The sequence below is a fragment of the Pongo pygmaeus genome, chromosome 4 (assembly GCF_028885625.2).
Source record: "Pongo pygmaeus isolate AG05252 chromosome 4, NHGRI_mPonPyg2-v2.0_pri, whole genome shotgun sequence".
Lineage (NCBI taxonomy): Eukaryota > Metazoa > Chordata > Mammalia > Primates > Hominidae > Pongo > Pongo pygmaeus.
The window spans coordinates 184,400,619-184,416,260 of record NC_072377.2 but is presented as its reverse complement, the minus strand read 5'-3'; the positions used below and the strand labels follow the sequence as shown (position 1 = coordinate 184,416,260).

Below are 15,642 nucleotides of genomic sequence, written 5' to 3'. Positions count from 1 at the left end.
AGTGGCATGATCACGGCTCACTGCAACCTCTGCCTCCTGGATTCAAGCGACTACCGTGTCTCAGCCTCCCATGTAGCTGGGATTACAGGCATGCGCCACCACGCCCAGCTAATTTTTGTATTTTTCGTAGAGACAGGGTTTCGCCATGTTGTCCTGGCAGGTCTCGAACTCCTGGCCTCAGGTGATCTGCCTGCCACAGCCTCCCAAGTGACTTTTTGCTTTTTTTTGAGATGGAGTCTTGCTCTGTCACCGAGGCTGGAGTGCAGTGGTACGATCTCAGCTCACTGCAACCTCAGCCTCCTGGGTTCAAGGGATTCTCCTGCCTCAGTCTCCTGAGTATGTGGGATTACAGGCGTGTGCCACCACACTCAGCTAATTTTTGTATTTTTAGTAGAGACGGCTTCCACCATGTAAGTCAGGCTGGTCTCGAATTCCTGACCTTGTGATCCACCTACCTGAGCCTCCCAAAGTGTTGGGATTACAGGCATGAGCCACTGCACCCAGACTTTTTTCAGGTTTTTTTTGTTTTGTTTTGTTTTGAGATGAAGTCTCACTCTTGTCCCCCAGGCTGGAGTGCAGTGGCGCGATCTCAGCTCACTGCAACCTCCGCCTCCCAGGTTCAAGTGATTCTCCTGCCTCAGCCTCCCAAGTAGCTGGGATTATAGGTGCGTACCACCACACCTGGCTAATTTTTGTATTTTAAGTACAGACGGGGTTTCACCACGTTGGCCAGGCTGGTCTTGAACTCCTGACCTCAGGTGATCCACCTGCCTCGGCCTCCCAAAGTGCTGGGATTACAGGCGTGGGCCACTGCGCCTGGCCAACTTCTTTTTTAAAACTATATTAGCACAGAGAACACCATGTTGTTTCAGGGAAGGGCAAATGTCACTAACAGACTATCTCAGAAGCCAGACTGAAATTTCCATGGGGAAAAACAAGATTTAGCTTCCTTGGTTTGGGGAATATTCCTCTTGGTTGCCAGAAGAGACCCACTGACATTCACACCCAGTGTGATTCACAGCCAGTGTGGTACAAATGCTGGTGATGTGGAAAAATCTGAAAAATCTTCAGATGCTCTTCTCCTTTCCTTTCTGCCATCAGAATAAACCTTATGTCCTTCAATTCAGACCTGTTGGGACCCGGTAGCACACCCTTTCCTTCCTCACGGGCTCCAAACCTCATCTTTTCAGTGACATTGAGATGGGGATCCTCAAAGGAACCAGGAGCCATTTTTTAAATTGTGAATCTTTAAATTCTGAAGTCTTCATTAAATGTCCTCAAAATCAAGGTCTTCTTGTGAAAGGAGTTAACATCCATTTTAAGTGGGAATTATCCGTCATCTCTCCTAACATTTCCTGTTCAAATAATCAAATAAAGACTTCCAGGAGTAGGCAAGAACTTAAAAAAAAGAAGAAGAAAAAAGAGGCCGGGTGTGGTGGCTCACGCCTGTAATCCCAACACTTTGGGAGGCCGAGGCGGGCGGATCAGCTGAAGTCAGGAGTTTGAGACCAGCCTGGCCAACACGGTGAAACCCTGTCTCTACTAAAAATACCAAAAAATTAGCCAAGCATTGTGGCAGACGCCTGTAATCCCAGCTACTCAGGAGGCTGAGACAGGAGAATCGCTTGAACCCAGGAGGCAGAAGTTGCAGTGAGCCAAGATTGCGCCATTACACTCCCACCTGGGCAACAAGAGCAAAAAACTCTGTCTCCAAAAAAAAAAAAAAAAAAAAAAAAAAAAAAAGGCTTCCTTGGGTTTTGCAGCTTTCTCTTTTTGGTAGGCTATGAAATAAGGGAAGTTGTATACCATTCCTGGTGGCCATCTATGATCTGTCTGAAGTATGTTTTTGTTGGTTTTTTGTTGTTGTTGTTCTTGCTGTTGTTTTTGAGACAGCTCTGTCACCCAGACTGGACTGCTGTGGCACGATCTCTGCTCACCGCAACCTCTGCCTCCTGGGTTTAAGTGATTCCCCTGCCTCAGCTTCCCAATTAGCTGGGATTATAGGTGCACACCTCCATGCCCAGCTAATTTTTTATTTTTAGTAGGGAGGGGGTTTCACCATGTTGGCTGGGCTGGTCTTGAACTCCCGACCTCAAGTGATCCACCCGCCTTGGCCTCCCAAAGTGCTGAGATTACAGGCATGAGCCACCACACCCGGCCTCTTTCTGTTGTTTTTTTGAGATAGTGTCTCACTCTGTTGCCCAGGCCAGAGTGCAGTGGTACGATCATGGCTCACTGCACCATCAAACCCTGGCCTCAAGTGATCCTTTTGCCTCAGCCCTGGAGCACTCTGGCTAATTTTTGTATTTTTAGTAGGGGTTTCACCATGTTGGCCAGGCTAGTCTCGATCTCCTGATGTCAAGAGATCCACCTGCCTCAGCATCCCAAAGTGCTGGGATTACAGGCATGAGCCACCACGTCTGGCCAAATAACATGATTGCTAATGACAATTGACCTTAGGCGGCCGGGTGCAGTGGCTCACGCCTGTTATCCCAGCACTTTGGGAGGCTGAGGCGGGTGGATCACGAGGTCCGGAGATCGAGACCATCCTGGCTAACATGGTGAAACCCCGTCTCTACTAAAAATACAAAAAATTAGCTGGGCGTGGTGGCGGGCGCCCATATTCCCAGCTAGTTGGGAGGCTGAGGCAGAAGAATGGCGTGAACCCAGGAGGCAGAGCTTGCAGTAAGCCGAGATTGGGCCACTGCGCTCCAGCCTGGGCGACAGAGTGAGACTCTTTCTCAAAAAAAAAAAAAAAAAAAAAAAGACCTTAAGCCAGGCACCGTGGCTCACACTTGTAATCCCAGCACTTTGAGAGGCTGAGCCAGGTGGATCCTGAGGTCAAGAGATCAAGACCATCCTGGTCAACATGGTGAAACCCTGTCTCTAAAAATACAAAAATTAGCTGAGTGTGGCGACACGCACCTGTAGTCCCAGCTACTCGGGAGGCTGAGGGAGGAGAATCGCTTGAACCCAGGAGGTGGAGGTTGCAGTGAGCCGTGATCATGCCACTGCACTCCAGCCTGGCGACAGAGCGACACTCCATCTTAAAAAAAAAAAAAAAAAAAGAATACTGACTTTATTTATTTATTTTTGAGAGGGAGTCTTGCACCGTTGCCCAAGCTAGAGTGCAGTGGCACTATCTCGACTCACTGCAACGTCCACCTCCTGGGTTTAAGCGACTCTCCTGCCTTAGCCTCCCAAGTAGCTGGGACCACAGGTGTGCACCACCACACCAAGCTAATTTTTTGTATTTTTAGTAGAGACAGGGTTTCACCATGTTGGCCAGGCTCATCTCGAACTCCTGCCCTCAAGTGATCTGCCTGCCTCAGTCTCCCAAATTGCTGAGATTATAGGCATGAGCCACCGCACGTGGCTGAAAATTGACTTTAATAACATAGACACACTGTGGAGAGAGAAAGAATGAATACGAATCACTGGCTTGGTTAAAATATTCCTGGGCTCTGATTCCATGTCTATCAGACAACCTTCTGGGGGTTGATTTAAGCACTTGAGTGTCTTCATGACAGGAAGAGAAAGCTTTAAACAGTGAGCATGAGGGTTTATTTGTGAACACTGACAATCAAATTCTAAAATTTATATGGAAATACAAAGGACCTAGAAAGCAGAAGCAATCTTAAAGAATATTATTGGAAGATTTATGCTACCAGGTGTCAACAGTATTGGTGCAACGATAAACAGACCAAGCACAAGAACACAGAACACAGGCTGGGCGTGGTAGCTCATGCCTATAATCCCAGCACTTTGGGAGGCCGAGGCGGGTGGATCACGAGGTCAGGAGATCGAGACCATCCTGGCTAACACGGTGAAACCCCATCTCTACTAAAAATACAAAAAAATTAGCCGGGTGTGGTGGCGGGCGCCTGTAGTCCCAGCTACTCAGGAGGCTAAGGAAGGAGAATGGTGTGAACCTGGGAGGCGGAGCTTGCAGTGAGCTGAAAAAAAAAAAAGGCTTACTAGCTGGGCCCCATGGCTCCTGCCTGTAATCCTAGCACTTTGGGAGGCCCAGGTGGGAGGATGCCTTGAGCCCAGGAGTTTCAGACCAGCCTAGGCACCATGGTAAAACACTGTCTCAAAAACGCCACCACCACCTTTAATTAAGCGAATTTTTTAAAAATGAAGGTTTACCAAACCAAGTGTTGGCCAGGATACAGAGAAACAGAAACTTTCACTCACTGTTAGTGGCTTAATAAAAAGATAAACATGCACCTGCCATATGACCCAGTCATTCCATTCCTAGGTATTTACTTAAGAGAAATGAAAGCATATGTCCACACAAAGACGAACAAAAATGTTCAGAGCAGTTTTATTTGCAATAGCCCCCAAACTGGAAACAACCCAAATGTGCATCAACAGCTGAATGGAAAAACAAATTGTGTGGTGTTTCCATACAATGAAATACTACTCAGCAATAAAAAGCAATGAACTGTTAATAAATGCAACAACATGGATAAATCTTAAAATAATTATGCGGCGAGAAGCCAATGCCAAAAAAAATCTATACTGAGGCCGGGCGCAGTGGCTCACACCTGTAATTCCAGCAGTTTGGGAGGCCGAGGCGGACGGATCACTTGAGGCCAGGAGTTTGAAACCAGCCTGGTGAACATGGTGAAACCCCATCTCTACTAAAAATACAAAAATTAGCTGGGCGTGGTGGTGGGCGCCTGTAATCCCAGCTACCTGGGAGGCTGAGACAGGAGAATCACTTGAACCCGGGAGGCAGAGGGTGCAGTGAGCTAAGATGATACCACTGCACTCAAGTCTGGGCAACAAAGTGAGACTCCTCTCAAAAAAAGAAAAAAAGGTAATGGATACCTCCAGATGGATACATTATCTTGATTTTGGGAATGATTTCACATAACAAATTATCAAAATACTTCACATTATACGTTATAAATATATGTAGTTGGCCGGGCGCGGTGGCTCACACCTGTCATCCCAGCACTTTGGGAGGCCAAGGTCGCAGATCACGAGGTCAGGAGATCGAGACCATCCTGGCCAACATGGTGAAACCCCATCTCTACTAAAAAAAAAAAAAAAATGCAAAAAATTAGCCGGACATGGTGGAGGGCGCCTGTAGTCCCAGCTATTTGAGAGGCTGAGGCAGGAGAATGGCGTGAACCTGGGAGGCGGAGGTTGCAGTGAGCCGAGATAGCGCCACTGCACTCCAGCCTGGGCGACAGAGCGAGACTCCGTCTCAAAAATAAATAAATAAATGTAGTTGATTTTGTCAGTTATACCTCAATAAAACTATTACAGAAGTTTCCTAGGAGGTGGCACTACCATCGGGCTCTGCCCCAGCTTGTGAGCTCCTGTGGATCTGGGTCTATCCCTGGTAGTCAAGTGGGTGGGCTTAGCAGGTAGGACTGACTTCATTTCCTTCCACTGTCCGCACACGCGGCACGTGTCCTTCAAATATGCCCAGCCACTTCCTTCCTCTACCCCCAGGTCTTCAAGGGATTGGGGTCTCCTTATTGTTCAGGTTTTAGCATGAATGTCAAGGGCCTTCACCGAGCACCACACCTAAATTAGTTCCTACTCCTCACCCTGTCCCAAAATCACTTTCTGTATTTCCCTGGTTTGTTTTCTTCACTGTATGTATCAGAATTAGACTTTTTTTTTTTTTTTTTGAGACAGAGTCTCGCTCTGTCACCCAGGCTGGAGTGCAGTGGTGTGATCTCGGCTAACTGCAACCTCTGCCTCCTGGGTTCAAGCGATTCTCCTGCCTCAGCCTCCCAAGTAGCTGGGATTACAGGCATGCACCACCATGCCCGGCTAATTTTGTATTTTGAGAAGAGATGGGGTTTCTCCATGTTGGTCAGGCTGGTCTCAAACTCCCAACCTCAGGTGATCTGCCTGCCTTGGCCTCCCAAGGTGCTGGGATTACAGGCGTGAGCCACCACGCCCGGCCTGAATATTCTTATTCATTTAGTCATTCCTTTTTTTTTTTTGAGACGGAGTTTCGCTCTTGTTGCCCACGTTGGAGTGCAGTGGCACAGTCTTCGCTCACTGCAACCTCTGCCTCCCAGGTTCAAGCAATTCTCCTGCCTCAGACTCCTGAGTAGCTGAGATTACAGGCACCCGCCACCACGTCCGGCTAATTTTTTCTATTTTTAGTAGACATGGAGTTTCACCATGTTGGTCAGGCAGTTCTCAAGCTTCTGACTTCAGGTGATCCACCCACCTTCCCCTCCCAAAGTGCTGGAATTTACAGGCATGAAACACCATGCCTGGCCCTCTTTTTTTTTTTTTTAAACACAGGGTCTCTATCGCCCACGCTGGAGTGTAGTGGCACCATCACTGCTCACTGCAGCTTTCACCTCTTGGGCTCAGGTGATCCTCCCACCTCAGCCTCTTGAGTAGCTGGGACTACAGTCGCATGCCACCACGCCCAGCTAATTTGTTTTTGTAGAGATGGGGTCTCGCCATGTTGGCTAGCCTGCCCTTTCATTTTCGTCATCTATCCTATTATCTTCCTCCCTCCTCAGTTGGCGCCCCACTGAGATCCCTATCACTGGTGGTGCACCCATCCCATAGGTGCTGTAGGTGCTGGTTGGTAACTCTCAGCTTCCCCGGCCAATAACTGACATGTAGAAGGAGGGTACAAAAGACGGGCTCCCTTGCTTTAAAGAGGCCTAACTGTGGTGCCATTTGTGCTCAGAGTTCCCCATGAGAGCAAGCGGAAGCTAGTCTCCACGTGAGACCACACTCTGGCTCAGCCTTAGCCTTTTTCTCTGCCCTGTCTTGCTACCCTCACCCCCTTCTCCTGAGAGCACTTCCCCAATAATTCAGTTGAACAAGAATGCTCATCTTAGGCTCTGCTTCTAGGGAACCTGACCCATGACACCCTCTGTTAGCTTCCTGAGAGACTATCTTGTTAGTTCCCCTAGAACAAATTCCTGTCTTAGACTCTGCTTATGACCACTCCCTTCATTCGCCTGCCAAGAATGACAGCTCAATGAGGGAATATCTTCTTCACTTCCCTAGAACCGTTCCTAGAACACAGTAGGTGCTCAATGATGCACTGAATGCATGCAGGGGAGAGCCCAGAGTCTATTTGACAGCTCAGCGGTCAGCACCCCTTCTTGTCCTGGGGTGGCCTGGCCTGGAGGCATTGTGAGTCATAGCAGGTGGACAAGAGCTGAGTGGGTCAGAGATGGGACTAGCCCTGGGACAGCAGCTCAGCAACTCCATCACATCTTCCAGGTGAGGCACAACATACAGTGAGGACTAACGGGGAAGGATCCTCTGAGAAGATACAATCTCAAGGGTGGGCCTGGATGTGGGCTTCCAGAGACCATCTCCCTGAACCAGATCTTGGGGATGGTATGTACCATCCAGCCTCTGTCCACCTATATGTGAGGGATAAGTGTATTATGAATTAACGAAGGCATAACAGAGGGAACCCTGCTCCAGTTCTTTCTCTTCTCACTGTCCATGGGCAGAAGAGGAATCAGAAACAACACATAGCTCCCTTTTTCACATAATAGAATCAGCACTTACTGGGCAGGGGTGGGGGGGTGTGCAGGGAGAAGAGAGCAAAGTGGGACTTGTCTGTTATCTGGACTTTGGACTCCCTGAGGGCACAGTTTGTTTGGAACAAAAGTCATGTTTAGTGTGCACAATCCCTGATACTTTGAGCCCTATGCATAGGTCTAGCCCATGGCACACACCCCAGGATGTCAGTGAACACACTGGACTGTGTTCTATACACGCATCTGTCCTCCAAGCTGGATTAGGAGCATCTTGAGGGCAGGCAGAGGCTGTTTCAGGTCCCCTTCCCAAGACCAGAGTCTGGCACAGAGCAGATGCTAGTTCAAGCCTATCATATGACTGAATGATGAGGGCAATAACGCTGTTGGCTATGCTAGATATCCTCCCAGATTGTTTTCAGAATCCAGATCTAACCCTGGCTTTCTAATCCTTCAGCAGTTCCCTCTTACCCACAAAAGGAAGTCTAAGCTTCTGAGCCTGCCTGTACAGCACCTTCACATAGTGCACTGGTCCACCTTCCCAGCTTCCTCTTCTGCTCTTCCCAGCACCAATCCTATCCAAGCTTGTATTCACATCTGAAATATGAAAGTCCTGCCCTGCCGGGTACAGTGGCTCACACCTGTAATCCCAGCACTTTGGGAGGCTGAGGCGGGCAGATCACCTGAGGTCAGGAGTTCGAGACCAGCCTGGCCAACAAGGTGAAACCCCATTTCTACTAAAAATACCAAAAAAATGGCCAGGCGCAGTGGCTCATGCCTGTAATCCCGGCACTTTGGGAGGCCGAGGTGGGTGGATCACCTGAGGTCAGGAGTTCGAGACCAGCCTGGCCAACATGGTGAAACCCCGTCTTCACTAAAAATACAAAAATTAGGTGGGGGTGATGGCAGGTGCCTGTAATCTCAGCTACTCAAGGGCTGAGGCAGGAGAATTGCTGGAACCCGGGAGGTGGAGGTTGCAGTGAGCCAAGATCGCACAATTGCACTCCAGCTCGGGCAACAACAGCGAGACTCCGTCTCAAAAAAAAGAAAAAGAAAAAGAAAGCCCTGCTCGGCTCTTCCCTCTGCCTAGAAGCTCTCCATTTTCCATCCTCAACCCACCTGGCAAAGTCCTACTCCTCCTTTAAATACCTACTTACTTGTCTTGCTACCATTCCCTACCCCTCACCCTTCCAGCTGCAACTCAGAACAAGGCCTTCCTCCCGTCCTTCATCTACATATCTATCCCAGGGCCTGATCCTCAGTGGTCTTTGGGGAAGATGGTTTAGGTGAGACTGCTGCCTGTGCAGCGTGGAGGGACGGGCTCCTCGGTGGCCAGCAGCTGGTGAGACACAGCCGCAGCCCTAGCTGCAGGGCTAAGACATGTCCACCAGCCTCGCGGTTTGAGAGGCGGCCTGTACCAAGCACACTGCTCACCCGGACTCTTGTCTCCCAGCAGCACCCCCTGGCTCGCCTTCATCATTCTGGACATCCGGGCTCCCGAAACAAGAGCGCAGCACCAGTAGCCAGCGCTCTCGAGGCTCCCCTCCGAGCACGTGCGTGCCCTACAAGGTCCACACCCTGGCAACCTTCGAGTGCTCGGCTACGAGCCATGCCAGCCGCCTGTGGGAGCAGCTGCAGCAGTTTTGGGCCGATCACATCTCGCGGCCCTTCTCGCCACGGCGGCCGCCGCTGCGCCGCATGCCCTCCCTGTCCACCTTCTACCTGCTGGACCACAACACGCGCCAGGCCGAGCTGGGCCTCGCCTACGGCGCGCCGCGCATGCGCCTCAGCAACCAGGCCTTCGTGTTCCGCAGCGGGCGGTGGACCACTGAGAGCCAGCTGGCGAGGACGCGGTCGCCGCCGCTCTCGCGGACCGCCTGGAGCTGGAAGGCGCAGCTGCAGCGGACCAAAAGCCACGTGTTGCTGGAGGAGAACAACTACCTGAAGCTGCAGCGGGAACTGCTCATAGACATGCTGACTGAGACCATGGCCCGCATGCACTTGCTGGAGAAGAAGCTCAACCCCGAGGTGACCCCGACGGCTGCGGCGAGCGCCGGGCAGAGGAAGATGCGCAAGCGCGCAGGCGCCAGCGGGGGCGTGATCATGATCCAGCCGTGCGTTCTGGACTCGCAGTGACGCAATAAAGGCCGCGCTACGCATGCGCGCCGCGCGCCTCGCGCCTCGGGTCTGCCACTGCCCCCGCGCTGGACTGGCACCAGCGCTGGACTGGCCCCCGCGGTTCCCTGGGTCGGTCTCTGCGCGTGGGTTGGGGAGGTCTGCGTGGCCTCGGGGACTGCCCCTCGGTGCTGGGTGTCGGAGGAGGACGCAAGCCTAAGCTGCCTATCTCGGGAGGGTGCGATGGGGCCGTGGAGGAGGGTCTGCGCGTGGCTCTCCGGGAGTGCGGACTGGAAGCCAGGCTTGCAGCCGACATGGCCCAGATAGGGTGGAGTGGCGGGTAATGGCCTTGCAGGTCATCCAGGTAACGGAGGGCGAAGTCCCGAAGACGGAGGAACCGCGGTGCTCAGGGAATGAAGGGTGCGGTGCGGAGGGAGCGGAGAACGGTGTATGGGGTCGGAGACTTTGCGCTTGGTCCGTCCTCAGGGCCTCTAGGCTCAGGAGGTTTAGAAACTAGGAGTCCCAGGGTAAGTGTTATTTTACATTCCCAAGAGAAGCTTTCTGGAAACCATAGGCTGTGCGGCCCCCACTTGCCTGTGTGGCATTTTGGAGAGTCGCGTCTCTGTTACAGGCCTTTTTTTTTTTTTTTTTTTTTTTTTTTACTTATTTTAAACACGGGGTCTCGCTCTTGTCACCCAGGCTGGAGTGCAGTGGCGCGATGATGGCTCCTGCAACCTCGAGCTTCCGGGCTCAAGCAGTCCTCCCACCTCCGCCTCCCAAACGTGGGATTACAGGCGTGAGCCACTGCGCCGGGCTCAGGCCTCTTTTTCTTTTTCTTTTCTTTCTTTTTTTTTTTGAGACGGAGTTTCGCTCTTGTTGCCCAGGCTGGAGTGCAATGGTGCGATCTCGGCTCACCTCAACCTCCGCCTCCTGGGTTCAAGCGACTCTCCTGCCTCAGCCTCCCAAGTAGCTGGATTACAGGCATGCGCCACCACGCCCGGCTAATTTTTTGTTTGCTTGTTTGTTTTTGAGACAGAGTCCCGCTCTGCCGCCCAGGCTGGCTTGCAGGGGCACGATCTCGGCTCACTGCAACCTCCACCTCGCGGGTTCAAACGATTCTTCTGCCTCAGCCTCCCGAGTAGCTGGGACTACAGGCGCTGCCACCACGCCCGGCTAATTTTTATATTTTTACTAGAGATGGGGTTTCACCATATTGGCCAGGCTGGTCTCAAACTCCTAATCTCGTGATCTGCCCGCCTCGGCCTCCCAAAGTGCTGGGATTACAGGAGTGAGCCACCGAGCCCGGCCTCAGGCCTCCTTTTCTACCTCCATAGAATGCAGTCTGCCTGGCCCGCAGTCTTCTAAAAATTGCATTAGTTGCCAAAGTTTCAGAATTTGGAGATATCACATTAAAAATCCAGATTTCCTGGGGCCAGGCGTGGTGGCTCACGCTTGTAATCCCAGCACTTTGAGAGGTCGAGGCGGGCCGATCACGAGGTCAGGAGTTAAAAGGCCATCCTGACCAACAAGGTGAAACCATGTCTCTACTAAAAATACCAAAAATTGGCCGGACGTGGTGTCGGGTGCCTGTAAGCCTAGCACTTTGGGAGGCTGAGGTGGGCAGATTGCCTGAGCTCAGGAGTTCGAGACCAACCTGGGCAACATGGTGAAACTCCATCCCTACCAAAATACAAAAAAATTAGCCGGGTGTGGTGGCGCATGCCTGTAGTCTCAGCTACTCTGGAGGCTGAGGTGGGAGAATCACTTGAACCTGGGAGGTGGAGGTTACAGTGAGCCGAGATCACACCACTGCACTCCAATCTGGGCCACAGAGTGAGACTCTGTCTCAAAGGAAAAAAAAATTAGCTGGGCTTGGTGGCACGCACCCTACAGTCGCAGTTACTCCTGAGACTGGGACAGGAGAATCGAATGAACCTGGGAGGCAGAGGATGCAGTGAGCCAGTATCACACCACTGCACTCCAGAGCCAGACTCTGTCTCAAAAAAAATAAAGAAAATTTAAAAATCCAGCCGGGCACGGTGGCTCACACCTGTAATCCCAGCACTTTGGGAGGACAAGGCGAGTGGGTCACCTGAGGTCAGGAGTTCGACACCAACCTGGCCGCCAACATGGTGAAACCCTATTTCTACTAAAAATACAAAAATTAGCCAAGCATGATGGCAGACGCCTGTATCCCAGCTACTTGAGAGGCTGAAGCAGGAAAATCACTTGAACCGGAGAGGTGGAGGTTGCAGTGAGCCACTGCACTCTAGCCTGGATGACAAAGTGAGACTCTGTCTCAAAAAAAAAAAAAAAAACAGGTTACCAAGGGATAGGAGGACAAAGTGTGTGTGTGTGTGTGTGTGTGTGTAAACACAAGGGGGCTTCCTTTTGGGCTGATGAGAAATTGGCACTATAGTGGTGATAGTTTTGCAACATTGTAATAAAAGTCACTGACTGGTACACTTCAAAACGGTGAATTTTATATGAATTTTATCACAATAAAAGAAGTAAAAGGAGGAAGATGCTTTACATAAAAACATTAAGCAAAACTTATATGTAGCATGCCAAAATAGCAAAACTCATAAAGGGATCCAAGAATGCCTAAAGTTTAGGGAATATTGCTTTGGCCAGATTACTTGAAAACAAATACAGCCCTAGGGTGGAGAAAGGTATCTGCCTCCACCAAACCTACAGAAGGCAGGGAGCCCCACAGCCCAGTGCCGGCCCTGTTTAGAAAGGTTCATCCACAGGTCAGATGCGGTGGCTCACGTCTGTAATCCTAGCACTTTGGGAGGCCGAGGTGGGTGGATCATGTGAGGTCAGGAGTTTGAGACCAGCCTGGCCAACATAGCGAAACCCCATCTCTACTAAAAAAAAAAAATACAAAAAGTTAGCTGGGTATGGTAGCAGGCGCCTGTAATCCCAGCTACTTGGGAGGCTGAGGCAGGAAAATTGCTTGCACCTGGGAGGTGGAGGTTCCAGGGAGCTGAGATCGCACCATTGCAGCCTGGGAAACAGAGGGAGACTCTGTCAAAAATAAAAAATAAATAAAAAAAGAAAGGGGCATCCAAGTGGATCAAGGGCCTGAAATAAAAGGAGCAGGATGATATCTTGAAATATCTAGCTTTGTTCTTTCTGCTCTAGAATTTCACACCCTGGTCCTGAGCCCTGCCAAAGGGCAGCCCAACTCATTGCCCCAGGAGATGAAAGCCACAGAGCAGAAAGTCGGAACAAAGAAAGTAGGAACAAAGGACCCTGGCTTTCACCTCCTACAGCTCAGAATCCTTTGGGGAATAGAGCTTTGCAAAAATATTTCTGGGTTTGAGGAGGCAGGTCAAAAAGGCTGTGTAGGTTTGTCAAGCAAGAGGAGAGATGAGGGCCGGGTGTGGTGGCTCATGCCTGTAATCCCAGCACTTTGGGAGGCTGAGGCAGGTGGATCATCTGAGGTCAGGAGTTCGAGACCTGCCTGGCCAACATGGTGAAACCCAGTCTCTACTGAAAATACAAAAATTAGCCAGGCGTCATGGCACGAGCCTGTAATCCCAGTTACTCGGGAGGCTGAGGTGGGAGAATTTCTTACACCTGGGAAGCAGAGGTTGCAGTGAGCCGAGATTGTGCCACTGCATGGCAGATTGGGCAACAGAGCGAGACTCCGTCTCAAAAAAAAAAAGAGGAGAGATGAAGAGAAGCATAAGTGAGGATCTCACTTGGTCTGTCCTGGAAAAAAATCTTGCTGGGCACGGTGGTTCATGCCTGTAATCCCAGCACTTTGGGAGGCTAAGGTGGGAGGATCACTTGAGCCCAGGAGTGTGAGACCAGCCTGAGCAACACGGTGAAACCCCCTCTTTCCAAAAAGTAAAAAATTAGCTGGGTGTGGTGGCACACGCCTGTATTTCCAGCTACTCTGGAGGCTGAGGTGGAAGGATCAAAAGCCTGGGGAGGTCAAGGCTGCAGTGAGTCGTGATAGTGCCACTGCACTCCAGCCTTGCTGACATAATAATACCCTGTCTCAAAAAAAAAAAAAAAAAAAGCCAGGCGCGGTGGCTCACGCCTGTAATCCCAACACTTTGGGAGGCCGAGGCAGGTGGATCACTTGAGGTCAGGAGTTTGAGACCAGCCTGGCCAATGTGGTGAAACCCCATCTCTACTAAAAATACAAAAGTTAGCTAGGCGTGGTGGCAGGTGCCTGTAATCCCAGCTACTCAGGAGGCTGAGGCAGGAGAATCACTTGAACCTGGGAGGCAGAGGTTGCAGTGAGCCAAGATCATGCCATTGCACTCCAGCCTGGGCAACAACAGCAAAACTCTATCTCAAAAAAATAAAAAAGGCCGGGCACAGTAGCTCATGCTTGTAATCCCAGCACTTTGGGAAGCCAAGACGGGCAGATCATCTGAGGTCAGGAGTTCAAGACCAGTCTGACCAACATGGTGAAACCTCATCTCTACTAGAAATAGAAAAATTAGCTAGGCATGGTGGCGTGCACCTGTAGTTCCAGCGACTCAGGAGGCTGAGGCGGGAGAACTGCTTGAACCCTGGAGGTGGAGGTTGCAGTGAGCCATGATCGTGCCATTGTACTCCAGCCTGGGCAAAAGAGTGAGACAAAATAGTCTTTTCTTGGTGCCACATTCCCCTTCCAGCTACTGTGTCATTTCTTTGCTTCCCTTGATAACTAAATTCCAAAAAGTTGCTTATATTCACATCCCCAATACCTCCCTTCCCTGTTTGCTCTTAACCCCCTTCAACTTCTTTTTTTTTTTTTTAGAGATAGGGTCTGGCTGTGTCACCCAGGCTGGAGTGCAGTGGTGTGATCATGGCTCACTTGAGTCTCAAACTCCTGGGCTCAAGTGATTCTCCCGCCTCAGCCTCCCAAGTAGCTGGGACTAGAGGCATGTGCCACCACACCTGCCTAATTTTTTGTATTTTTAGTAGAGATAGGGTTTCACCATATTGTCCAGGCTGATCTTGAACTCCTGACCTCGGGTGATCTGCCTGCCTTGGCCTCCCAAAGTGCTGGGATTACAGGTGTGAATCGCCATGCCCGGCCTAGTTTTTTGTTTTTTGTAGACCTGGGGGTCTTGGGCCAAGCGTGGTGGCTCACGCCTATAATCCTGGCACTTTGGGAGGCCAAGGCAGGAAGATTGCTTGATGCCAGGAATTTGAAAACAGCCTGGGCAACAAAGTGAAATCTTGTCTCTACAAAAAGAAAAAAAGGCCAGGCACAGTGGCTCACGCCTGTAATCCCAGCATTTTAGGAGTCTGAGGTGGGAGGATCACGAGGTCAGAAGTTCAAGACCAGCCTGAACATGGTGAAACCCCGTCTTCACTAAAAATACAAAAATTAGCCGGACGTGGTGGCACACGCCTGTAATCCCAGTTACCCAGGAGGCTGAGGCAGGAGAATTGCTTGAACCCTGGAGGCAGAGGTTGCAGTGAGCCGAGATCGCACCACTGCGCTCCAGCCTGGGCGACAGAGTGAGACTCCATCTCAAAAAAAAAAAAAAAAAAAAGGTCCAGGCGTGGTGGATCATGCCTGTAATCCCAACACTTTGGGAGGCCAAGGCGGGCAGATCACTTGCAGTCAGGAGTTTCAGAGCCACCTGGCCAATATGGTGAAACCCCGTCTCTACTGAAAATACAAAAATTAGCCAGGCATCCCTGGGCACAGTGGCTCACACCTGTAATCCAGCACTTTGGGAGGCTGAGGCAGACGGATCATGAGGTCAGGAGTTCAAGACCAGCCTGACCAATATGGTGAAACCCCATCTCTACTAAAAATACAAAAATTAGCTGGGTGTGGTGGTACCCGCCTGTAGTCCCAGCTACTCAGGAGGCTGAGGCAGGAGAATTGCTTGAACCTGGGAGGCAGAGGTTGCACTGAGCCAAGATTGCATAGATTGCACCACTGCACTCCAGTCTGGGTGACAGAGCCAGACTCTGTCTCAAAAATAAAAAAATAAAAAAATAAAAATTAGCCAGGCGTGGTGGCGTGTGCTTGTAGTCCTAGCTACTCGGGAGGCTGAGGCAAGAGAAT

At 50.7% G+C, this 15,642-nt stretch overlaps 1 protein-coding gene across 1 annotated transcript in view; it reads right to left on the bottom strand.

Moving 5' to 3' along the window:
* The window catches only part of CANX (calnexin), a 49,271-nt gene extending 39,556 nt beyond the window's left edge, over positions 1–9,715 (bottom strand). Inside the window, exon 1 of the mRNA XM_063665392.1 lies at positions 9,435–9,715. Coding sequence (XP_063521462.1) covers positions 9,435–9,653 — 219 coding nt within the window. The 5' untranslated portion in view covers positions 9,654–9,715. The remainder of the gene's footprint in view (positions 1–9,434) is intronic.
* Positions 9,716–15,642: the final 5,927 nt, after the last annotated feature.